The 27624-nt window shown below is 35.5% G+C and overlaps 1 protein-coding gene across 6 annotated transcripts in view; it reads right to left on the reverse strand.

Annotated features, from left to right (window-relative positions):
- LRRC7 (leucine rich repeat containing 7) overlaps positions 1-27624 on the reverse strand; it is a 502831-nt gene that overhangs the window by 366007 nt on the left and 109200 nt on the right. For all 6 annotated transcript variants that reach the window (XM_049699435.1, XM_033407473.2, XM_004280746.4 and 3 more), the window contains exon 2: positions 23878-23975. In XM_049699435.1, the coding sequence (XP_049555392.1) occupies positions 23878-23975 (98 nt within the window). The remainder of the gene's footprint in view (positions 1-23877; positions 23976-27624) is intronic.

Below are 27624 nucleotides of genomic sequence, written 5' to 3' on the forward strand. Positions count from 1 at the left end.
GCTTGTGCTCATTACACAGCCCTTTCCTTCCCGCACTTTCTATAGTTTTTGATGTCCTGAGCTGCATTTAACCCCTGTTTGAGCTGCCTCTTTGTCCTGCTACTCAAAAGTAGAAAGTACACATGAAAAGTCCTTAGCATATAAGTTCTTACTTAAAATATGGTCTCCCGTGGACAAGGCCTTTTTCAGTTACACTCCTAACCAGTGTTTATTACTCTTTATTATAGATGCTGCAATACTTAGCAAGTGTTGCTATGGCACTTGGCCTATGCCTGAAGTAAATAGGCCAGATTTGGATGCCAAGCACTACAACTCTCAGCTTCACATTTCAATTATATTTAAATGAGATTGCCTAATGCAAGGGTTTATATGTTCATTAAAATTAACCTTTCAAATTCAGAGTGCCAGTGGGCACTCTTGATAACACTAAAGTTTTAGACTTAGGTTTCCAACCACTACTGCATAAATGAAAAATTCAGGGGGTTTGAAATGTCAAGGATGCTTTGAAATAGATATTGAATTGGCTAAGAACTTTAACTCTGTCTCACGGTTCATGTTCTCTTAGTGTTTTGTGATGTGATTACTAATAGTCACTGACTATTTAATGCAATAATGTTCTTGGAGCTAATGAAGAACAGGCACTGCACATCAAAGAAATTTGATAATAGTAACCCAAGCAAGAATTATGGTAGAGAATATGTTGAATTACTAGCTTGAAAGACATTTTAAATCGTCATAATCTGTTAATTATTTGGGGAGGAATTTCAGCACAGCCATCCTTAACAAGTGAGAATCCACTGTACTTTGAAGGTCACCAGTACCTTCAGAAAATTCATGTGCTGTCAAATCTTGCAGGTTTCAACTTATGGGAATTAAGAGTCAGGACGTGAGACTATACACTCAACATTAGATTTGTGAGATTTGGGTAAAGCGAAGGATGTCTTGGCAGTAAGTAGCACTGTAAGTCACTTGAATTTAAAGGCAGAGCTTTGAAGTCCAGATATCAAGCCCCTTCAGAAACTAGAGAGCAGGGACTTCCCTGGCAGTCCGGTGGTTAAGATTCCCTCTCCAATGCAGGGGGTGTGGGTTCGATCATCCCTGGTCGGGGAGCTAAGATCCCACATGCCTCACGGCCAAAAAACCAAAAGATAAAACAGAAACAATATTGTAACAAATTCAATAAAGACTTTAAGAAAATGGTCTACATCAAAAAAAAAAAAAAAAGGAAAACAGAAACTAGAGGACAAAACAAAATTATTAATATAAGACTAAGGTCTTTGTGGGCTCTGGGATAAATTATGAATAAACCCCCTAGATGAGCTTATCGGTAAGAGACAATGATCCAAAGCAGATTGAAATATAATGAGATGTGATATGACAGAAGTGTGCACATTGTACTGTGGAAGCCTGGAGAAGGGACACTCACACAATCTTGGGGTTCATGGAAGCCTTCTGACTCAGTTATCAGTCAGGGCCGAGGATGCCCCAAGCATTTTATACATTTTATTAAATTTTAATTGAACATCAGCCAACAAAACCAAGATTCCTTTAGTTTCTTCCATGTGTATGTTTTACCTTAAGGCCAGTAAAAAAGAAAGGAAAAAATGGCAGATTCTCATGAATCACTATAAGGCTTTCATTTTTCCTTTTTCATTTACTCCCCTCTCCAAATTCCTTCAACTCTACAGGGATGGAGACAAGTATAGAACTGCTTGACCTGGATAGTGCTGTCAAGGAAACCCTGCAGCTCTACAAAAGACTCTGTGCTAGATGGCATCACCCTTCCTGCCTGTTTCAGCTTTAAGTCTCCTGTCTTGACCTTTTTTTAGAACATATTCTCTCGACTATTATCTTAAGAAATGAAACTTAAAGTCTTGCTTCATCTATCCACATACATATTTGCATACATCAATAATTTTTCCTCATTTTATCACAAACAATAATCCATACACAATAACAATATTCCTTAAGCATTTTTGAAACAGAAGTGAAGTCATAAACTAAGTTAGACCCCCCCATAGAAAGTGCATCTCTCCATAAAACAACTCCCTGTCATAGAGATTATTTCTTTAATCCTTATAATGAATCTGTTAGGTAAGTGTTATTATTCTCCATTCATAAATGAAAAAACTTGACTTCAGAGTTGGTTCATTATTGTAATCGATAATTCATTCACTTAACAAGTGACGAGCTTCTACTTGCCAGGCTTTATGGTACCAGAGACACATCTTGCCATCAAAGACCTCACAATCTTAGCAGAAACAAAGCTGTACGTTCATCACACCATTTTATTTTCCTGAATAGCAAGAAGGCTGGATTTCTCTGCCCCTTACCTCCCACTACAGCTGGATTGGGGCCACATGATTGAGTTTTGGCCAATGGTGGGTAAAAGTAATAGAAGCCATTTCTTAGCCTGGCCCTGGAAAGAATCGTCTCATTTGGTCTTTTGGCCCTCTCTTCCCCTGGGTGGGCTCAGGTGACATAGCTACAAGGCAGCAGTGCCTCTCAGTTTGCATTTAACTGTGACATGAGGGAGAAATAAACTTTTATTGTGTTAAACTGCTGATATTTGGGGTTTAATTTGTTACCACAGTATAGTCTATTTTTTCTTTCTTGATTAATACAAAGTTTCAAGGGGGAGACAGACATTAGACAATTGAACACCAAAACCAAAATTGCATGGAAGGGAATAAAATGAGTACTCTGAACTGGAATAACAAAGGAGATCTTTTTTAGTAAATTGGATCATGGTTCAGAAGTATTCCCTTCCCACTCCCCATATTTCCAAGGGAAGAGTCTACCACTGATGTTGGGTTAGGCTCTATGACTTGCTTTGGCCAACAGAATAGGGAAGTAACAGTGGACCAGTTGTGAGTCTAGGACTTAAAAGGCCTTGTATGTTTCTGTTCATACTGTTCCACCTCTGCCATGGGTAAAGGTTATGAAATGAACAGGTTCAGATTAGCCCACTCGTCCTGGGAAGAAACTGAGAGATGTATGGAGCAGGCACCCTAAAGGAACAGACTGCTTCCTCACTGGTCTTTCAGACTCTAACTTTAGCTACCTCCAATACTATAATATAGTCTAGAGATAACTTCCTAAAACATTTCATCATATGTGTTTGACCCAGGGGGACACGGGTGAGGAAAAGGAGAGCTAACATTTACTGGGTGCATATGTTATTCTAGGTATTATCCTAGGTGATTAGAGATGATATTTCTTTCAGACTGGTTTCCCCTGGCAGCAGACTCTGCCTAAGACAACGATTTGAGAATAAATACTTTATTTGGGAAGCAATCTTAGAAAACACCAGTAGAAAAGGAGTGAAACAGGGAAGGGAAGGAAGCCAGTAATGGGTGTGTAATGAAGCAACTGCCACTCTGGGTCGCTAAGGCTCATCCATGGGGAATATATCTCAGGGTAAGCCATCAGAAGGTGAGGAACGTGGGCTATTTATTCTCCAACTCTCATCTGTGAATGACTGAAGGCTGAGCCTGGAGCCATTAACCCCTCTGTACTTCCAGGCTGCAGTGGACACAAGCTGAAAGAAGGGTCTCAATAAAATTTGACAGTGCTTGCACTTAGATGCCATGAGCACATAGTAGAGTGTTAATAGTCAGGAGGACATGGGAGGGCCCCCGACAGCAGAACCTTCTTTTCATTTATTCCTCATAAATGTCACCATTTTAGAGAGGTTTTTCCCTGATCACTTAATTTAAAGACACATACCCCAGTTTTCTATCACTTGTCCTTTCCTTCTGAGCCCTTATCAGAATTGATCACTATTAATTTGCTTCTTTTCTTGTATATTTTCTATATTTGTTCCTAGACTGTGAACATAATGAGGTCAAGAACTGAGTTTATTTTGTTCAACAACACCTAGTACAAAGTAGAAACCCAGTATTTGTTGAATCAAGTATTGAATGACAGCCCTATAAGCTAGGTAGTGTAATCTTCATTACTGGATGGGAATACTAAGGCCATATTAGTGGTGACAGAATTCCAATCCAGGAAGGTCTGACATAAAATCCCATACTTTTATCACACTGCGATAATGATACCATGCTCTTTTCCTATTTCCTGTCTCAGAAAACTCAATTATTTCCTATTTCTTACATCATTAAATCTAAATTCCTCTGCCTGACTTTCAGTTCCTTCTATAATCTGGCTAGTTAGACCAGTCGTGCTGCATCTTAAAAAAAATTAGTGCACAAATACACTATGGGATGAATGAAATGTTGTTTAAAACCATATGAGAAAATGACTTGCAGGTTGCTTTTTGTCAAAAATTAGTGTAATATGAAAAAACAGTGTGATCCGCCTTCTAAAAAGTCCAATGAAAAGGCTAAATGAATGTAAATGTAATTTCTAGAGCAGTCAGAGGGGTGGGTGTTAATGATGGTGCATGTAAGACTCGGTTTCTGAGGACAAAATGACTGGAACTCAGAAAAACTGACAACAGAACAGCAAAATTCCTTTTATCCATGCATGATAAGTGATTTTGCTTTAGGCTTTGGGCCTGAACAAAAAACACTCTACCACACAAGCAAAATGGAACCAGGAAAAATGAAGAAGGAAACAAGAGAGGAAGAAAACAATGTGTTTCTACTTATATTTGCTAACAATGTGTAGATGCTTTCATTTACATTATTTCATTTAAGCCTTAGGACCAGGTCATTAGCATGACTGTAGGGCCTGACAAAAGCATGAAATAATTTAGCATTCAGTCACGCAGTAACAAAATTACTGAAAATAAGAGAGTTACAGCTTGAGTACCAGGGTGAAAATTCACATAAAAAACACTAGGTAATAATATGACCTTTTTTTTTTTTTCCATTTTTTTGGGAGGAAAGAATGTATTGATTGATTAAAACTATTTGAAGCATTCCTATACTACCGCTCCTCTTTATGGGTGCTTCTTCCATGGGAGGATAGTACTCCCTGCCCCAATGATATTAGCCTAGGCCAAGTGAGTTGCTTAGGTTAATGGAATACCAGCCAAGGGGAAGCTTTAAGCCAGCCTACATTCTCTGTCCTTTGTGGCAAATCTTAGCCACGGGCTCCATTTTCTTTCTAGACTTTGGAACAAAGAGATGATGGAGCAGAGTCCCAGTCAATATGCAGCCAACATGTAATAGTAATGAAAAATAAACCTTTGTTCTTGTAAACACTAAGGTTTAAGGTTTTTTATTATTACAATGGTAAAAGCTGTGTATGAATAAGTAGGTAAAAGTGCCTTTCTAATTCTGGGAAAGTTTACAAATCAAAAATTGAGATCTTGAAGAAAACCACTTTCCATTCATAACTTTAAAAGTTTAACGCAAGAAAAATTTATAAATGTTGTTTATAATATTTAAAAAACTTTGACATGTTAAGGCATATGGGCACATGATTCCAAATGAAATGAGAAATACATTATTTACTGAGTTGTGACATTGAGTTCAAATATGCAGGAGAATTTTATTTAGTTGGTTTATAATAGTATTGTAATGCTTACAAAAACTTGAAATTTACTATGTTTATACATTAATTGATTAGATTTGTAAGAGTGGTTTAAGTCTTTGGGAAGGTTTTACTTGTTACCTCAGTGTTTGAAATAATAAAGAAGAGAAAATTTATTAGATTTATGAAGAAAAAAATATTTAACAATTTTAAGTAAAAGTTTTAAAGCAATTGTTAAAACTTACCTGATTTATAAATAGAATAAGATTTGTATGTTCAGTCTCAAAAAAATACTGAAAAACTAGGTTTAAGTTAAAAACTTTAACTTTTATAAAATGAAAATTAAAAATTGCAAATAAATAATAATTTATTAATTAAATAAATAATCTTTACTGTGCACAAAAGTCATCCTATAACATTAAAAACTCACAGCAACAAAAGTCACTATGAAGTAGTAAAGTATTTTCCATTTTATAAATAAGGAAATGAAGACTCAGAGAAATTAAAGTTGACCCAAACCAAAATTATGGTAATTCTACAATTTTTTAATTCTACAATTTGTAAAATGGCTTTCAAATGTGTCATAAAATGTAATTTATTCTCTTTTTTTTGCATTTAAAATGTTAATGCATGTTCATTTATAAAAGCTTTCTAAATCATCACTTATAAATAAAGTCTTAGCTATTATAGATACTTGTATATTGAAAAAAATTATTCTCTGGCTGATTTTTCTTTTGAAATTTTTTTTGCTTCCTCAACTGGATGGATTATTCCTGAAGAAGAGAAGAGATTTATTCTACCCCAAGTGACCAATAAAAAAAAAAAAATGTGCACATAGCAAGTTCTTGGTAAGTGCTCACTGAACTAATGAATAAAATGCACACAAAAAAAGCATTTTATTTATTATCCTTTTGTTTCTTTTCTTTATCTCCTTCATAAAAGAATCTGAGGAGGCTTATAATAAAAGATAGATACAAACTAGTTTTAAGTAAAATAAAAAAAATTAGAACCATAAAAATGAAAAGAAAGAAAAAATCTTATTATAAGACTAACATTTACTGTGACTTAGCATGGAATGTATCTGTTTGCTTCCCTGGAAGACAGGCAACAGGGCAAAAGTAGAGGCTATACATGTTCTTAATCTGTTTCAAGGAATCACATTAATTCTGATGCATAATTCTTAAAGGTGTTTAATTTGTTGATTCACATAACATACAACCTAAAATACCTGTAAATAATAACATTGACCAAATCCTTAACTTTTTCAAGTTTAGAAAAGAACCAAAAGACCTTTCAATAACGTAAAGAATAGTGATTAAGTCAAATGCATGAAACATCTGTCCATCTATCTATATATCCTTTTATGTTAATAGCTTTTACTATGAAGTATTTTTATGTTAGTTAAAAGGCAAGCCTCAAAATTAAGCTAATATGCATTAACTCACACATTATATACATGATATATATGTGTACATACGCACACAAATGTATCTGTGCAATTTTGGGAATTTGAAGCAACAATATATATAATCTGTTGGATTCCTATAGATAAGAGATTTAAATTTCTTCTTGGAATAGATATGTAGATATGTAACTAGTGGTATATCTTAAAGGATTTTAAAGTTACACCACCCTTGGATAAACTAGAGTCAGCACAATTTAAGATTAAAATATAACCTCCTTCTAAATTCGCTTAGTCCTACCTAAAAATTTATGGAAAACATTTAGAATTGACATTGAAATAGAAAAATTGAGCACCGACTTTACGAAACAAAGTGAAGTAAGATTTGTTTTTGTCTTAAAGCATTAAACTATTAGAGAAAGTAATCTATTTTTTAACCACTTATAATCTTCATAAATAATGACAGAGAGACTCATTTCCGTGAGATTTTTCAAGATAAAGTAAATCAGGACAAGGTAAAAGTGAAATGTGGTTTGTAAATTGGAGGTAAGATTCCTCTAAAACTTTTGGTGTTTTCAGACTCTTTTAGGTTATCACATTAAGTAATTGAAAAAGCATTGAAAAGCATTAAGTAATTGAAGGCTGGAGTCTATGCAGATGCATCAATGAGCTCATGAACAGGCCGCCTCATGAACTTTCTTAATGATGGTGTGGAAAATACATGGCACCAGAAATATAAGTTATGTTTATGTAATAAACATTGCAGTTGATCCTTGGAGAGGAAAACTTGTCTGGATAATGGCTAGTTGTAAAGCTGCTCACCCTTTGCTGACTGTCATCAAAAAATCATTTCTGATTATTTTTAAACACAAAAAGTCATTATGGCTATTAAGTACATATTATAGTATGCCTAGAATATTGTCTACATTTCATATATCATCAGAAATATTCATCTCATTAATATGCTTTCTAAGTGCTATAATTATCTATTCAATCAAAACTCATTTTTGCATCCTTTATATTTTTTAAGTTCACCTCTCAATCACACTCAGCCTTGACTGTACCTTCAGTATTCATTGTGGCTCTTAAAAGTTAGCAAATACAGCCTTTGAGTCCAGAATTAAAGAGTGAGCCTTTAATAGTCTCTTTTCCCTTAGTTCCCCTTCCCAATTAATTTTATAACAAGTTTAGTTAAGCGTTTGGCCTAAAGGGGAAAAAATCTGAAAAACAAAAAAGCCTCGGAAAAAGCTTAGAAATCATTTTGTGGTTGATGATGCAGGAACGATTGCCCCACCATGGATTATTCCTGGTAATACTAGCCAAAGTATTATTAATAACAGGATGCCAGCAAAAATGCTTATCACAAAAGCTGTCATGTTTACTGTCATCTGTAGTGCTTGACTTTAAAAGACAGCAATAAGAACTGATGGACTTTATGATGTGCTCTATCTTGCCTGACAGTAAACTGATAGGCATGTGACACATCAAACGCTACAAGTGAAAATACATTCTTGATTAAACATGGTGCGTGAAGACCTGTGAGCAGAGAGGTAACATTATTCACTCTTCACCCATGCAACCAAATGGCACAAAAAGTCATATATAGTTTGCTTTCAAAATTAAAGAGGAAGTATTTAGCTTTGGTCTTGATGACAGGAGATTCAAATTCACACAAAATAAAACAAAACAATGCCTGGTTTTCAAATATTTTTTATAAAAAAATGTAAATTAATTAAAAACAGAATGTAGAAAATATTGATGCAAAGACTTTCTTGCCTTTATACCATATGGACACACCATCAATTCAAACAAACTTGTAAAATGTAATCTTTTCTTTGGCCTATACAACACTGGAGATACCATTTAAAAATCTTTGAGTACAAATATCCTTTGTGCAGTAGTTTGAAAATAAATTAAGCCAACTCTTTCTAAAATAGCGTGCTCCAATTAAATAGTTAAGTTTTCTTTAAACTTATAAAACCAGAGAATCTTCCAAGGGGGCTAGAATACATTCATTGCTTTCAGGACTTTTATTTCATAGGAACACTTACTTATTCTGTATATAGAACAGTCTCACATGGATCAGAGTTTTAGTTGTGTGGGGGCCCAGGGCAGGCCACCCCAAAATATGCCTCAATGACATATTGATTATTTTGAATTAAAGTTACTTAAGAAATGGCCAATACAAGAGGGACACTTTGAGCCTCCTCTGTCTCCCTAAAAGCAGTAAAAAAAAACTTCCCATGTGAAAAATCCACCTCTAGTAGTAGAAGGACCCCCCCTTATCTCCAGAGATAAGGAATTAGGGGCAGAGAAGCCTATATAAACAAACCTTGTTACTTTAATTTACTATCCAAGCCCAAACTCTCTTTAGATTCTTCACAAATTGAGTCCCCAGAACCTAAGTTTCCTTGTCCTGTCAACTCCTCTCAAATATATTGTTTCTTTATTTAAAAAGTATAAAAACTGCCTGCTTTGGCCACTTCTTAGATCCTATTTCTATGAGATTTCCGTGCATATGAATTAAAATTCGTTTCTTTTTCTCCTGTTAATCTGTCTTGTGTCGATTTTATTATTAGTGTAGCTAAAAGAACTCAAAAGGGGTCAAGGGAGAAATGTCTCCCTCCCCGATAGTTGATATTGAGTCCAGCTGTAAATTCCAAGGAATGTGAATTCATAAATATACCACTACCTTTACTATGTTATCAGTGTAATGACTTTTTGTTTCATTTAATATGAGCAATTAAACAATAAAACTTGAAGTGTATATATTTTTTTAATGAAGATGTATTCTGCTATTCATTAATTATTTCATTCATTGAGCAAGTATTTACCAAGCATCTCCATGTGCCTGGCATTGGGCTCAGCATAGGTAATGCAGGTAGAACAGAGGTCCAGTCCCTGTCGCCACAAGTCTGACTCTAGTGAAGCAAAATTCCAAACATGACATTCTACTAATCGTGTTACTGTTTTGGGGGATATTTTATGCTAACTTTATTCAAATAAGCCTGAAACATTTGAAATGCATTGATTTTCTAACTAATATGTTGTTTGCCTTTTAATATACTTAGTTTCTTTATATGTAACATATGATTTGACAATTTAGAGAGAAAGTTTCTTGAGGCTTGGTCTGTATCATCCATCATTTTAAAGCCACAAGTATAGTTTTATCTAGCACAACTAAAAAAATAACTTGATCTTAAAACAAATCACCGTGGTTTTGCAGCTAGAGCTGCAGCAGGTCAAAGTCAAGATTGCCAGAGGTTAACAAGAGAAAAGTACTCACAGTGGGGCACAGAAGGGTCATGGGCTCCAAACTAAGGTGGACATCTCCAGGGAAGTTGTCAGGCCAGCAAGGATTCCTTCTTTCTGGGAATGGCCTTAATATAAAACACAATACTACCCTGGACTTGGGCATAAAGAAGTGACTCAAACTGGGCTGATCAAATTCTCTCTTTGCTGAGAAATAAAACTTGAAATGCAGAGGTAGTGATTTTGAATCTTTGGAACTGAATCACATTAATTATTTTTTATGTTTTTTTCTCTTTGAGAGAGAACAGCCACGAACTTCTATTGCTGAGTTCCCTAGAATTTTCTAGGTTCCTGTCCCTTTTCTCCTCTTTTGCTCCTCTCTTCCCCCTTGGCTTGAATGAGGAAGTTGAATGTGTCTCCCAGCTCCTAGATAATTTTTTTCAGGAGCTAGCATTGCTATTCTATGAAGTAATGGAACCAGCCTCACCAGAGGTGGAAATAGCTCATGGCCTCATGGTTATTCTGGCTTCCCATCCAGTACTGTAAGGATGGACAGGAAGGTGCCAGGTTAATTTGTTTTTTTTTGCTAGGCCAGCAGAAGAACTAGATGGACTCATAATTATAATGGGTTGTTCAAACATAGACTTCAGTAGAGGCAGCAAGATACTACAGAGGTGATATTCCAAAGCCAGACTGATGTATGTGGAATTTACGAAGTAATAATAATAGCAAGTAATTATATAGAGCCAGAAATTGTTCTAAAAGCTTTACATATATTAGCTAATTTAATCTTCCCTATTGTTTGCAATGAATAAGCTGAGGCACAGAGAGATTAAGTAACTTGCCTACATCACACAGCTGGTAGGTAGTAAAGTTGTTACTCAGATGCCAGAGGCTTGGCTCCAGGATCTGTGCTCTGAACTACTCCTAGCTGGTCTATACTAGCTAAGTTCAGGTTCTACTGTTTTGGACCCCAGATCAATGATTTAAAAGGGATCAGATTATTGAAAGAGAAGGAGACCTTGTGAAGGAATTTCGCTGGAGTAGCTATTTCCATGGTATGAGTACCCTTTCCACCTAGGGGTAAGGAAGCTCTCTTGGCTGGTCTTTCATTCTGCAACAGGAGTTCTAGACATCGATGTGCAGTCACATCATGGCAGACAGGAGCTATAAGGACTTCTGCCAGAATTGGTTCCTGGTTGTGAGTGCCACAGGAGTGCTGGAGGTGGGGTCAGACATGTTGCCTGCTTCTCAGGATTCCACAAGGAGGCATTTTCCCTACCCTTCCTGGGCTCTTGCCCCATTTTCTCTTTTCCAGGGATGCTGAAGGAGTTATGCAATTGGTGAGTTCTGAAGAAGAACTGAGAGTAGATGCTGCACTCAGAACCCCTCCCCTCCCTCCTCTGGATCCTGCCTGGGACATCTGGTTTTACCCTGCAAGTTTCTAGCTGTACAGCACTAGGCCCTGTGGAATGAAGCTACATGAGCTAATTCTTAGGAAGATCACGGTAGTCAGGCACTTGAGCTACATCCTCAAGCATCAGTGTTATCAGTAATAAAAACAAATAGGCAAAAAGTAAATTTTGGTGAGGTAAATAGCACCTGGAGAAGTTTTTGATGGGGCCAGGACATGGAGCTATGGGCTTTCAGTTTTAGCAAGTAGGCCATGCAAGATTTGATTGGGGGTTTATTACAGTTCACAGCAGTTTTATTCCTAGGCAAACGGTTGTTTTTGCACAGACAGGGCTGTTTTATCAACACTGTATTGGCCTTGCTGATCTTAGTGTGCATTGGCCAGTGTTTAAGCTGCTGTAGTTTGACCTTGAGCTTTGGGCTTGATACACACATAAGCCCTGTCCATGGCCTTATAAGTTAGAGAACTCTCATTGTGGATGTCCCCACAGAAGAGTAGTGAATTTGATTAATAAACAAATGAAAAGTAACAGGGAGCCCTTTTAATGAAGAGAATCTGCCCTCTTCTAGGTGGAATTGAAAAAGATAACAAACATGTCACTGAAACGATTGCATACATAAAGGTCACAAAAAGAAATAATAAAGTCTGTTTGGAGCACTTGGTCTTTAAGAATTGAGTTTGTTAAGGTATCAAGGAGGAATTGAAATGGTATGAAAAGAAGAATGCTTCAGTTTTACTATCAGAACAGAAGCAGCAGAAGAATAGAAACAAAATAAAGGAAAACTGGCTAACTTTATTGGAGGAAAAGAGAACTTTCCTTAGGAGAAATATTGAGATTTTATAGGATATATTAGACAGATATGAAATAGAAAATGGGAACTTCCAGGCCAAGAGAAACAAATATTAAAAGGAAATGGATAGACTCAGCTCTGATGAATCTTAAAGAAGAAAGTCGAAAAGCAAAAGATGTTTCAGCTGTACCAAGTCAAACAATTATGACAGAAGCCTAAAGAAATCTAACCAAAACAGAGAGACAGAATTTTAGAGAGTGATCTGGAACGAATCCCCAAGAGATGGCAGGGTCTGGGAAACTACTGAGGATGTGGCCTTTCAAAGCTGTAGATAAAGCGTCCAGAATGACAGCAATTGGGAACCACAACTTGAAGAACAGGGACATGATACCAAAGCATCACAAAACCTGGACAAATTTAAGGATAGGAAAAAATATATTTAAAGCATTATTAGGGGAGTTTCAAAGTGATAAAATCATTATAGATGAGGGTACAGGTATTGCCTTGCCCTAAGGAAACCCTCCAGAAATTTATAAAGTTAGCATTTTAAAGGAAGATCCAGCAAAGATAAAGCATATTAAAGGAGACATATTACAGGAAAAGGCATGCAGAACAATAAGAGATCAAGTCTAGGCCTGGATTTTGATCCTGACTTCATGGGAAATTTCTTCCTCAGTGGGATTATCCAACCCAGACAGGTGAGGATGGATACGATTTATTTGAATAGTGAAGTCTATTGAAAGACTCATAATTTACTGATTTCATATTTCTCATATGAGAGACCTCATGAGACAAAGTTTAGAAAAATATGTTATAAAAAATATGAGTCCAAAAGCAGTGAAAACCTAAAAAACAAAGTACTAGGAAATAGTACTAGTTTTACACTATTAAAGAAAGAAATAGATCACCTATAGGAACAATATAAACTCTTAGAAACTCAGTTCAGACCCCCTGAAATAGAGTTGCCAGATTTAATGAATAAAAATAAGACACTGTAATGGTTAGTTTTATGTGTCAAATTGATTGGGACACAATGCCTGGATATGTGGTCAAACATTATTCTGGATGCTTCTGTGAGTGTGTTTTTGGATGAAATTGACATTTGAATCAGTAGATTTTGAGTAAAACAGATTGCCCTCCATACAGTGGGTGGGCCTCATCCAATCAGTTGAAGGTCTTTATAGAAAAAGACTGACTTCCCTGGAGAAAGAAGGAATTCTGCTAGCAGATGGACTTTGGATTTGTATTGATGTATCAGCTTCTTCCTGACTCTTCAGCCTGCAGATTTTGGACTTGCCAGCCACAATAATCATATGAACAAATTTTTTAAAAATATATAAATACACACACACACACACACACACACACACACACATATATATATATGCTATTGTTTTTGTTTTTCTGTAGAATCCAAATACAAACACCCTTACCTGAGTTTCAGATAAGGAATGAATAATATTTTCATTTTAAATGTGCCCTAAATCTTGTATGAGATGTACTTACAGTAAAAAATTATTTGTTGCTTATCTGAATTCAAATTTAATCAGGTGTCTTATATTTTATCTGGCAACATTACCCTAAAATCAGTAGAACAATAGAGGGAGATAAAACACTATGGGCCGATTTCACTTCTGTGAAAAAGATATTCAGAAAGAGATTCTACTCAAGGCCTGCCTGGAATAGCCCAATGTTGAAAAAAGCAAGTTTCTTGAAAGAGCAGACGCTTAGCCTCATTAGGTCCCTAGAGGCACACATTTCTGAAGTAACAACAGCTGCTTTAGGCCAGGAACATGCTGCGGTTAATTCTCCAGATGAAACAGATAACAATGACAGCAGCTACATAGGCCTCAGCAATTCCATAGCAGTACATATGGCAAAGGGCACTAGGGTTCCAGGACTAAAGACATTTGCTCACCCGGCTTTTAGAAACCATGCTATTAGACAGACCCACATTCAGCCCATCTCTGGCACTCAAAGAGGCAACAATTTTCAAAGGTTTGAAAATATTGCCTGGGGAAAAAGGCACTGCAAACAAGCTGAACTAGGGTATTCAGCATTGCAAGCTTCTAAACTTTGCAAAAAGGCAAAGTGTCTTAATAGCTTCTCTCTGAGAGAGGAAACAGTATGTATAGGTAACTATTCTCCCATATATCACCTATGCATCATGCCAAAATTAACCTATGGATGGGAGAGTTCTTCCAGCTAAATTTAAATGCAGAAGTCATAGAGTTTACAATTTGTAAACTAGTGTGGCTAACTCCTTCATCTCCTTGTACATATGCCATCTTTTGTAAAAGTTCTACATATTCTAGTCTCCCTACTTGAAATTGCCCTCAAATCTCTCTCTAATCCTAAACCCCCATAACTTTGCACTTTTATCCACAGTATGAATTGCCTTCTAATGAATTATAACTCATTTATTTTGTTTAATGTCTGCTTTCCCCAACAAGAGCATGACTGTTGAGACTGGAAATGTTTGCCTTTTTTGGTTTGATTTTTAAATCTTTTCTCACAATGTATCACAAACACCCAGAACAGGGAGAGAGGCACATGGTAGGCACTCAAACAGTAGATATTTGTTGAATAAATGAATGTAATTTAATCATATTGCAGAAGCCTTGCTAACCATGCAGGACATTATTTGGGATAACAGGTAGAACATGAAGTGTCAAGACTTTGGTTTACAGTGGTCTTGGAGTTAAATCTACCCTGCTCCTCCTCTCTGACCCCAATGATACCAGAAGAGTCCATGAAAGAATAGCAGTTTATATCTGGCAAAGACTGCCCTAATAAATTCCCCACTAGTTGTCTAAGGGCTTAATGTTTAAGCTCAGTAGTTTAAGAGATAAAAATTCTAAGGAACATTGCAAGTGGAGATGCTTCTTATCCACTCACTTATTTTCTGTGTGGAGAGATTTCCGCAACACTATTGACCTCTTATCTCATTTCTAACTCTTATTAGGAAATGCAATTTTTTTTTTTTTTTTTTTTTGAGGTATGTGGGCCTCTCACTGCTGCAGCCTCTCCTGTCGCGGAGCACAGGCTCCGGATGCGCAGGCTCAGCGGCCATGGCTCACGGGCGCAGCCGCTCCGCGGCATGCGGGATCTTCCCGGACCGGGGGATGAACCCATGTCCCCTGCATCGGCAGGCGGACTCGCAACTACTGCGCCACCAGTGAAGCCCCAGGCAATGCAATTATTTACCAATTATTTGAAGAACTTGACATGCGTAGCCCAACACTTTCCTCCATCTTTCTTTGGGGTGAAGCTGCTTCAGGACAGATACAGTACACTGGTCTGTTTCTCACTGCTATAAATTTTATAGGAAGACTTCCCCACATGAGGAGGCCTGTGGCTTTTCTGTACTGCTGTGGCTGAGTCAGTTAAGTATGCATATATCTGAGTACAGTATGAAGATGTCCATTGTTGCCAAACATCACAGCTATGTCCTCCAATCTAGCTTTTAAAAGTAATAAAGTTGATGATTGATCTCTAACTTCCTGCCATCTTGTCAATATCTTAATTGGTTCCAAAATTGGTCTGGAATATGGAAATTATTTATTGGATGCCTTTAAACTCCAATAAGTATCATGGCATGAATCAAGTTGTATCTTTTATAGTTCATTTGTTTTTGGTAAACTTCTATTAGAGTGATACTTATATATCAAATATTGTACTTAATGCTAGTGGTAGACAAATGATAAGATGTATCTGCCTGCCCTTAAGCAACTAACAACCCAACGGGGAAAAAATAGACATGAAAGCAAAGGATAAAATACTGTGTTGTAAGTACTGCATTAATAATCTGTGCAAAGTGTTTCAGGGACTAATAGGAGGGAGGTCTTGCCCTCTGCCAAGGAGAGAAGGAGAACTTTTCATAAAGAAGGAATAAATTAGTAGAGTGGTAACTACTGAAATATATGGAAAGATATAGAAAGGGCTGAAATTTTATTTGAAGAAGTCTTTCACCAGATAAGAGAACCAACGCTTAGCAAAAACATGTAGCAAGTGAATTTGTTTTTCAAACTCCTCACCTATATAACCATTTTTTGACCTTTCCTTTCTCTTCCTGGACATCCAAACATCTCTTGAGATTTGATTCCTTGTAATTACTGAGATTAGTGAGCTAAAATCACTTTTATGATAGTCTTAAGATTTGACTAGTATTACCCTCAAAGGAATTTGCATTTTAAAAGAAGTCCAGGGACTTCCCTGGTGGCACAGTGGTTGAGAATCTGCCTGCCAATTCAGGGGACACGGGTTCGAGCCCTGATCTGGGAATATCCCACATGCCGCAGAGCAACAAAGCCCGTATGCCACTACTACTGAGCCTGCACTCTAGAGCCTGCAAGCCACAACTACTGAGCCCACGTGTCACAACTACTGAAGCCCACGCACCTAAAGCCTGAGCTCTGCAGCAAGAGAAGCCACCGCAATGAGAAGCCTGTGCACCGCAACGAAGACCCAACAACGAAGACACAATGCAGCAAAAAAAAATAATTAATTAATTTAAACAAACAAAAGGAGAAGTCCAGTGAAGAGTCAAGCCCTAACTCAAGCAAATGGTTTGCTAAGCCAGAGGTGTTAGGAAAATTAGTTCTAGTGGATCTTTTCTAAAATTATATCCTAAATAGAATCTTGGGAGAAATATGGCTGCAGATAGCTAAGGAAGCTGGTTTAAACCTGGAGATATTCCAGAGAAGAGTTTAAGACATATTTTTGCCTGAATTTCTATTATTACCTTGAATGGCAAAACTGTCTAAAATACATCAACTTTGTATAAAGTTTGCATGAGCCATGAGCCTGATTTCAATTTTCTAATTGGTCTAAGAAGGTTCAGGCTGTAAGTCTAATTTAATCTAACCTCCCTTTAATCTTATTTTTACCTCATGCCAAAATTATTAGTAAGCAACATGTAATAATTTCAGGTGTGCTGATAAAATTCAAGTTGAAAATGTAACATTATTTTTTGTTATGACACTGTATAGTCACAATCTAAGATATTAATAAAGTCAAACAAGAGTAAGATTTTCTAGCTAATGAGAAAACACTGACCACTTGTTTCTCTTGAGCCCCCTTGTACTAAAACCATGTATATTATTCCTTTGGCTTTGTTGTAGGAATTAAGAAAGGGTCACCTAAAGAAAGACCTAAGAAATGAGGAGTGGGAAAGACTAGTCTCCTAGAATGGATATGCTAACTAAAACGATAAGCAGAGCTGGATAGGAATGTGTAATTCAGCAACCCTGATGTTTTAGACACATGACTGTTAATTTATAATTCTTTAAGCTATATACACATTATATACATTTCTTTGTATGATAGTTTATGTTTAAAAATTCAGAAAATGAATCATGGAGAGCTAAAATGAGGACACAGAATACTGTAGTGTAGGTATATAGCATGGAACAGTAGGAATAAGGTAGCTTCTGGAGTCAAACAACGTTTGCGTCCCAGCTTTGGCACTTACTAGCTGTGTGACATTGCATAAATTATTTAACATGTCTGAGATCCTATAGCTTCATCTATACAATATGACTAATAATAGTTCAAATTTGAAAGAAAGAAGGGCTGGCTCTAGAATGGAAGGGAGATGTAGGGGAAATGGGTCTCATTCCAAACCAGAAGGAATTGTATTTTAAAGAAAGTTAAAGGAGCAGTTGAAGATAATGGACACATATCTGCCCACAAATTGTAGGGCTTAGATAGGAAAAGAGGGCTCTGAATGATAAATAGAGGCCTGGAAGTCACTTTAATATCAGTGCCCAGATTCCTGATCTCCCAAGTACCACCTCTTCTGTTCCTTGTTCCCATTCCCATCCCTAAAGTATTTTGGGATAGCTAAGTATATACAGACAAATATACAATACAAACAATAGTATAGGATACAGTGTTGAATAACCTTACCTGTTCCATTACGCTAGGTCAAATGGCAAATACATCATCTTACTTTCATTTCCTTAACTTATCTAGGATTATTTTTAATACCAAACCAGTTCTTGAACCTGATCGGTCCAGTATAACAGGCTTAAGCCAGTGAGTGCATAGCATTCTTATGGTGTATAGTAATGGTACAGGAATAGGAATACATCCCAATTTAGGCTAGTGAAATGATAGGGAACATTTTTTAGGATCATCTAGGAGGTTTCCTAGCATAAAGAGAAGCCCGAGAAAAGATAGTAACTCTTCTGCATACTGACATTGTTATGCACGTGTGTGAGGTCTATAACTACACAGCATGGTGTTACCATCCTGAGGATTACTTCAAATTTCCTTAGCAGATATGAGCCCTTCCGCACACCCACTGCATAAGCCCCCAGACCAAGTGAGTGAGATGACAGTAACACCCGGTCATCAACATCATACTTGAGTCATTAATACATAGTTTGAAATAGGAACCTGGTAAAAAATACAAGTATCTGGGGATTCACCACAAAATTGAGATGAAATCCACGAGAAGAAGGGTAGCCTTAGGATCTTTTAAATTAATGCACTCCACTTCTTACACTGCATTTAGTGTTCCCTACTCCTTTATCCTATTTACCATAAATCATCCAAGGCTTGAGTGCCTTTCAATCCTTGATTCATTGACACATATTTAATATAAACTTCTTAATAAGGATGGTGCATCAGCTCTCTGAAGGAGAAAACTAAAATGGGAAACAGAATGCCAAAAGAATGGGTAACTAAAAAGCAAGAACAATCACAGCAGAAGTGAAAGATGACAACTTGATTTGGAGGGATGCCCAGATGGAATTATAGGCAGTAATGGGTATTTATAAAACTGTCCTTGAATCATTAGGGAAAGGTTAAATCATGTTCAGTAACTTCTAATATGAAGGCAGGAACCTGACTAATTATCATGATTTTCACCAAACTGGTTAATACAAGAATATTTTGATATTTGGAAAGGTAGCATTTAGTTATTTGAAAACAAAATAATTTTAAATGTTATCTCCTGATAATATAAAACAGATTGTTTATATTAAGGAAAAGTAAAATATCAATGCTATAAGGATAGAATTATGTTATTAGGAATTTAAATTTTATGATGGTAAAAGAAAGAAAGAAAGAAAAACTCTTCAATTAATTTTTCTTATTATTCAGAAACTGAACAGAAAGCCTCTGTGGAATTTTAGTTCACACAGTACGGACTCAGGGAAATTTTGAGGAAAAATTATACCTTCATAGATATTTCTCTATATGAAAACAATTGTATTGTTTTTTTTTTTTTCTTTTAAACAGGCCACAATCACAACTATGCTACCAAGAATTACTTAGCTATTGAAAACTAAATTGGACTGAGTAAAAATTTTTAAAAAGACAACATAGCAAAGCTATTGAAACAAAGTTTAAGAAAATATAAATTTATAAAAAATAAATTGAAGTCATAAACATTTAGGATTGTTTAGGACTGTTATATCCTCTTGATGAACTGACCCCTTTATCATTATGAAATTATCTTCTTTATTATGTTTTACTCTGGACTTACTTTTTTCTGATATAAATATAGTCACTCAAGCTTTCATTTAAATACTTTTTCTATCCTTTTATATATAACCTTTTCATATTTTTACATTTAAAAGGCATTTTGTATAGCAACTTTTTCTTTTTTCTTTTTTTTTTTTTAACCAATCTAACAGGCTCTCTCTTTTAATTGAGGTATTTACACCATTTACACTTAATGTAATTATTGATCTGTTAAGGCTTATGTCTCCATTTTATTATTTGTTTTCTGTTTGTTCCCCTGGTTTCTAATTCCTCTATTTTTTTTCTCTTGCCTTCTTGTGGGTTACTTGAATATTTTTTAGTTCAACTTTTATTTATTTATGTTTTTTAGTATAAATAATGAAGTAAGCAGCCATACTGAGAATGTATATATATCAAGGAACTGCAGGAGATCTCTAGACCCTAAAGGTGGCCCTCAGCTGGAAGTCAGCAAAAAGCGGGGCTCTTGGTCATAGAACGACAAGAAAGTGAATTCACAAGAAAGTGAATTCAGGCCTAAGTAAGCTTGGAAGTAGGTTCTTCCCCAGTTGAGTTCATGATGAAACTTCAGCCTGGTGAGACCCTGAGGTAGAGAACCTAGACAAGCCCTACCTGGATTCTTGACCCAAAGAAACTGTGAGATAAACTGTTTTAAGCCAGTAAGTTTGTGGTAATTTATTACATAGCAATATAAAACTAATATAGCATCATAAAGAGATTATTAGTGGTCTGAATGAAAGCCATCTCAGCAGAGTGATTGGGTAGGAGCCAGACTGCATTGATTTGGAGGAATGAGTCAGGGGTAAGTAAATGGAGTGAGTATAGATAACTCCTTTGAGAGGTTTGCCTGAGAACAGTCTGGGAATGTAGGGCTGTAGCTGAATGGTTCTTTGGTTTTGAGGACAAAGTTTTTATTTTTATTTTTTAATGGTAAGTAACTTGAGCATATTTAAAAGTCTGTCTTTTACAAGAATCAATTTTTACTGAAAGTTTGCTTGGCTATGTTAAATGCAATATAGCTAGATATAATTCACATGAAATAATTGGTTAAGAGCTATGTCTCGTGACCTAATGTTGATATTAATATTGATAATATTGTAAAAAGTATAAAAGATTATAAAAGACAGCAGTATGAATTCTGTTATTTAGCAAAACCCTCTTATTTGCAATATCTCCAAATGCAAGAGGGCTCACCTTGCATCTGGAGGATCCTATTGTCTGAGTCAAGTTCCACTATTCTTTCAATTCTCAGTAAAACAAAACCACTATCATTTGGCTTTCTAAGTTGGCAGCTTTCCATGAGAGCTGACCAGTAAGTCTTGGTCTAGATCCCATGTTGAATTTGTAGAATCATAGGGAAAGAACTGTGTGAGACAAATTACTATCTAACACGAATTACTATCAAACATTGCTGCAAGAATTCCAGCTTTATGTCATTTGTTTACAACCTGTTCCTTGCTTTATATTATTATTTCTAAAAATAGTGGTTATAATTTCTGTAGATTTTTATTTCTATGATCAAAACATGCTTTCTATCCTCAAATGGTTAGTTTGAAAAAAGAAGAACAATAATAATAAATGAAGAAGAAGAGAGAGAGGAGGAAAAAAATTTGCCAAGTCCCAAGTTCTATACCAGGTACTTAAAAAAATCTTCCTTAATTCTCCAAATAACCCTTCAAGGTAGGCTCTTTAATTAATCTTATTTTTTAAATAAGTAAACTGAGTCTTGGATTAAGGAAATAATACCCAGGTTCCTGCAGCTATTCATTAAGTGTCACATTAGAACACCCTTATGGTGACTTTAAAGTTAATGTCTTAATTAACTACTATATTCCTCCCATTCTAAAAAAGAGGATTCTTTCTTAGGGAATTAACAGTGGTCTGTACAGGACAAGAAGGACTGTTCATTAAACTAACAAGGGATAATGAAGACCTCTCTGGCAGGGAATAATACTTTACATGTTTCTCATTTCTCATTATGTCCTTCCATGTTCAATAACACAGTCAATCCAGCTGAGCTCCTGTAGTGATATTTCAAAAATTGTCCTGACTGCCACGATTCAATTGTTGAGGACTTGCTTGTTACAACACAGGAAACAGTTATATTATGTACCTTACATTATACAACAATAAGACTGAAATATGTCTATCATTATTAGTCTTTTGTATCCATGGTGATTTAATGTCATCTTGCCGCCAGTCATTTGACTTAGGCTAGTGGTTTTCAGAGTGGAGCTTGCATCAGAATCTCCTGTATGGCTTCTTCGAAACACACAGATTACTGGATCCGACTCTCAGACATTTGGATTCAGTAGTTGTGGGTTGTAGACCTTAAAATTTGTGTTTCTAACAAGTTCCCAGATGCTGCTAATGCTGCTGCTGGTCTGAAGACCACACTTTGAGAACCACTGGCCCAGACCAGGGTTTTAAAACCTTTTTCTGTAAAGAATCAGGTAAATACTTTTGGCTTTGTGGACCATATAGTCTCTGTCACAACTGCTTAACTCTTCCTTTGCCATGGAAAGCAGCCATACACAATACCTAAATAAGTAGGAGATGGCTGTTTCAATAAAATTTTATTTACAGAAACAGGTGTCAGGATGGATTTGGTAAATGGACCATAGGTAGTCAACCTCTGGCACAGACCAACTCAGTATAAGAGGCCTGAAAAATAACTTTGTATATATTAAATATACTCTGTGACTCCATGAGAATCAACTATAGAATTATCCACAAAAACCCTTTCTAAGTTTCTAAATAAAATCTGCAGAACTATAACAGAGACTAAGCTGATTGTCTTAAACCAGCACAGAGGAGAAATCCCAAAGCTTCCCTATGAACCCAATAATAAAGCAATAGTTTTATGCACGAGTCTGCATCTTATAAACAGTTTTTGTTCTAACATGCCCATGAACTATACCTTCATTTTCAAATTTTAGTTTTAATTGGATATTGTTTATAATGCTAGAAACTATAAATATACCAAATAAAAGAAAACTAACACTATATTAAATGACATAGATGCCAACCCAATCAGATTATCTATTGACTTTATAATAAAATGAAACAAAACAAAGATACTCTACTTGCCATGAGTGTGCCCAGATTTAATACATTTGGTCTGTACCTGGAATGGTGTACTCCAAACTAATTTAAAATGCCAATATAACCTTAAAAATCTACTAAACTATATATGCCAGTGAACCCACTGCATTAGCTCTATCCTTACAAAATGTAAACTCCTGTAAAAAGGCATCATTCAGAAATATTTTTCTGAATTTTTGTCATAATGGATTGTGATTTAGTACCCTGAAAATAATTAGATGCAAGTGACATGAGGAAAGCTAGTATTATGGGTCATCTTATAAACTTAAAATGCAAGTATTATGTTAAACATCTCCAACAATGCTATATTTAGATGCAATATTTAGATAAAATCTCTACAATTATATATTGTAACATTTTGATAATTTTAAGATGGACTAAAATGGCCTTCTGAGGGGATACATGACTTCTTTCAAAATCTTTTCCTAAATTCGATTAAATCAAATGTTTCATTTTGATCAATGGATTTAGATTTGCTACTAGACATTTACTCTTTAGCCTAATGAAGTTGTTTTCAAAGAGTCCTCAGTTTTAAAAAAAAAAGGTTGAAAGAGAATTGTGGTCAAATGACACTGGAAAATGTTCACTTTAAACACACTTTAAAAGTTTTTTGTTTTGTTTTTGTTTTTTTGTTTTTTTTTTTACTTCAGGACCCTTTGGAAATAATATTCATGGTACAGATATCTAAGAAAGATGTGGTAAATCATGTAGCTTTTTCCAATCTCATTTGAACATGGAACCAAGTTATTAGTAGAGCATTCTGAAGTACAAGAGAAACACTTAAGAAAACAATGTTCTTAGTGCCTGTATCCAGGTACCATATGATATTTTTTAAAAAAAATAAATTCAATTAGAATCAACAAGTATTTGTTAAGTACCTCTGTTATTTGACTTATCAGTTAAAGGTTAATGTTTTACTTTTACTATGCCACTCACCTAAGTCTACCTAGAATGTAGTTAAACCTATTAAACATACTTACACTCCTCTTCAGGCCTCTTCCGAAGGGCTGCACGAACTTCTTTACAAGGACTTCTCTGATATTGTGGGGGATTCCTTCCCCTTATTAGGTTCTCCATCCTACAGGAGGGAATTAACAGAATATTTTAATACCAAAATCTTGATAAATTTTAACAAGTTAAATGGTTTAAATCAAGAGTCAACAATTCAGGTAGACCACACCATTAAGAGTATCTAGCAAGGAGTAAGACAGTAGGGAGTGGCAGTGACTCTGGTAAACTGGAGAGTGCTTGACTTTTCTTAGGCATTCCAATGTTAAAAATATAAAAACACATGTGGATGAAACTCATATAAACATTCTCCAGTTAAAGACTGTTATGGACTAAATGTTTGTGTCCCCACCCCCTCCACTCCTCCAACCCTTCCCCTCCACACCCCCATTCATATGTTGAAACTCTAATCCCCAGGGTAATGGTATTTGGATGTGGAACCCTTGATAGGTAACTAGGTTTAGTTGAGGTCATGAGGGTGGGACACGCATGATGGAATTAGTATTTTTATAAGATGAGGAAGAGAGACCAGAGCTCATTCTCCCCTGCCATATGAGGACACAGTGAGAAGGTAGTCATCTACAAACCAGGAAGAGGGCTCGCACCAGGAACTGAATCTGCTGGTGCCTTGATAGTAGACTTCTAAGACTCCAAAACTGTTAGAAATAAATGTCTATTGTTTCAGCCACCCAGTCTGTGGCATTTTGTTATAGCAGTCCAAGCTAAGTCAGAGACCCATTAACTAAAGAATGATTACTTATAAAGCAAACACATTTATCAAAAATCACGTTACCCTTTAGAAAGAAAGATCATATCTTTCACCAACATTCTGAATACCAGTTTTCAGGAGTTTTAATTGCTGCTTTCTTTTGTGCTAATGATTAAATTGGGAGGGGTTTTCTAATTCTAATCATTGTGACTTCTTAAAAATATGGTCAATATAAAGTGCACTTCTCAGTTACTTCCAATGCTGACAACCAGAAAATAATAATAAATGGGCCACATGCAACTTGGGTTGGCATATTAAACAGCATATACTGTGTGGTTAGTATTTTCTGGTTTTAGTAAACCTTACAGTTTTGTGCCAGCAATGCACACTCTGCTTATTTTGAAAACATTAAACAACTATTGAGTGTTTAGGATTTGGAAATTCAGAACAAAACAATGATATTTATCATTTAAAAATATAAACATAGCTTTTAACATCTACATAATTATTCTAATGGGATATCACTTGTTTTAACAAACATGCTGGCAGATAGCATGTAATGGTGTGGTTGTTATGGGTTATGGTGGTAGAAAGTCTCCTAGGGTGAGTAGTACAGAGAATTATATTTCTAGTGTCTAGAGAGGAAATTGGGAAAGGATAATCCAATAAAAGCAATATGTAAAATGGTGTGAAATATGAGATAAATAACCTTTTGTACTGGAAGAGTAACATAACACTATTTCTATGAGAAGCTGTCACTGGTTCTTAGAAATACTTTTCCAAATATATTTCCTTAAATCAAACCATTCATAGGTAGGGACTACTTTATATGTGTGTGTATGCTCACTCATATGCCCATGCTTGTGTATGTAAAGTACAAGAAAACATTTCTCAATGTGTGATGATAACTTGAAATTTAGTTTAACTTGAAGATCATTTCAAGTGAGAAAAAGAGTTCAAGGTTATGATAATACAATGATAGGAAATCAAGTGAAAACCTCAAGAGTTTAAGACATAATTTGCTTTAATACTATATATGGGGGCAAAATTAAGCTTCCAGGACCATCCCTGCAGTTTCAGTATGAGGATTAGCCATGTAAATTATATAAAATGTTCTACATTCTGACTCGAATTAATTCAGTGCACTATTTTGATTACATGTTTCAGAAAATACATGAATTTTCATGATGATATAATAACAATTTAAGTGAACTTTAGTTAATCACTAGTATTTACAAGCTCAAGATAGTAAAATACAACAAACATAACCTACAAATGCAAGTATCTACATAAAATTGTGATTTAATTTTAAAAAACAATTAGTCATCGTGATTATACAGATGAGGGATGACAACTTACCCTGGTTGGAAATCTACATAAACCAGTCTCTTAGATAGGCTATTACTTTTCCTTTTATGTATCTGACTATCGAGAATGTGAAAACGAAAATGGTCTAGTTGATTTTGACATAATTATATTTGAGGGTATGTCAGAAAAACTGAAATACAAGTTAGAAAGTACTGCCAAAGGCTCCAGGAAAGTTTCACTTACATGGTTGCTATTGGCATCAAAGATCACCAAGAATCATTGTGCCCAAATGTTGCATTATGGGAATGCTCACAAGCAGATATGCAAGAGATTATGCAGTGTTAGCAATGCTGCATAGTTTAATTTTAAGGAGCCTAGGTTCTGGAATTGACTGCCTGGGCTAAACTCCCATTCTGTCTCTTAAAGGATGATTTTAGGGAAAGATACTTAGCTACTTTATACCTTAATTTTCTCAGCAATAAATGGGGATAACATTAGCTACCTCATAGGATTGTTGTGAGGATTAAATACGTTAATAGTGTACATGTGCTTACACTGTGTCCACCACAATACAAGAGCTCAGCAAATGTAGTTATTATTAATCATAATTATCCCAAATAAAAATGAAATCATATACTAAAATTTTAAATGTCTGGTATGTTAGGAGAAATATGAAAACTAGCCTTTATTTAATAAAGAAAAAGAACAGATGACACTGTTGAGAAAAAAATTCTGGCTAAACAAATGTTCTGGTTATTGGAAAAATACAAAACATCCATGCACATAAATTGCCAATTTTCAAAATGAAGAACTTAATAAACTATATTTCATTTTATTCAGTAAGATTTAAAGGATCACTATATGACAATCTTCCAAGGATACTCACATGGATAAAAGTGGGCTGGTAACCTCATGAATTAATTAAAATGCTAAATAACTTATTCTTTCTTAGAGAATTCAGAAGATGTTACAAAACTGTATAGTGGCCTTTGACCTTAGCAAGAACAATGAATATATCTTACAATGTATTACCATTTATCATTTATTCCATCTAATCCTTACAACAACCTTCTGAAAGAACATTTTGAAGATGAGGAAGCTAATGTTCAGAAATGTTCAGTGACCTGATCCTGGCCACACAGGAAGTAAGAGGTGCAACTGAGATTTAATCAAGGTTTTCTGATTTTTTAAAAATCTTTTCCTAGTTGCTTTTTAACCCACTATTTCCATGAGTCTATGATTAGCTATAGATAATTTCACTAGCAGACTGAATACTTGAGATTCTACTATGTCGTGCAAATTTAATTTTGATGTAATTCTTATTGAACATAATATTAATATTTAGATTAGTATATACTCATATACAAATAGTATATATTACATTAAATATAATACTACACAAATATATATACATTTGTAAAAATGTTTATCTTCTAATTACATATTGTTTTTTTAATCATTTATCTATTTTCATTGAAATGTTTGCTTCTATTAGTGATATTTTAAGTTTTTAGAACCACGAAAAAGATAACTGGGGAAGGGACTAAGGGAAGATGGTGGAAGAGTAAGATGCGGAGATCACCTTCCTCCCCACAGATACACCAGAAATACATCTACACGTGGAACAACTCCTACAGAACACCTACTGAACACTGGCAGAAGACCTCAGACCCCCCCCAAGAGGCAAGAAACTCCCCACGTA

This window comes from Orcinus orca, chromosome 1 (assembly GCF_937001465.1).
Source record: "Orcinus orca chromosome 1, mOrcOrc1.1, whole genome shotgun sequence".
NCBI lineage: Eukaryota > Metazoa > Chordata > Mammalia > Artiodactyla > Delphinidae > Orcinus > Orcinus orca.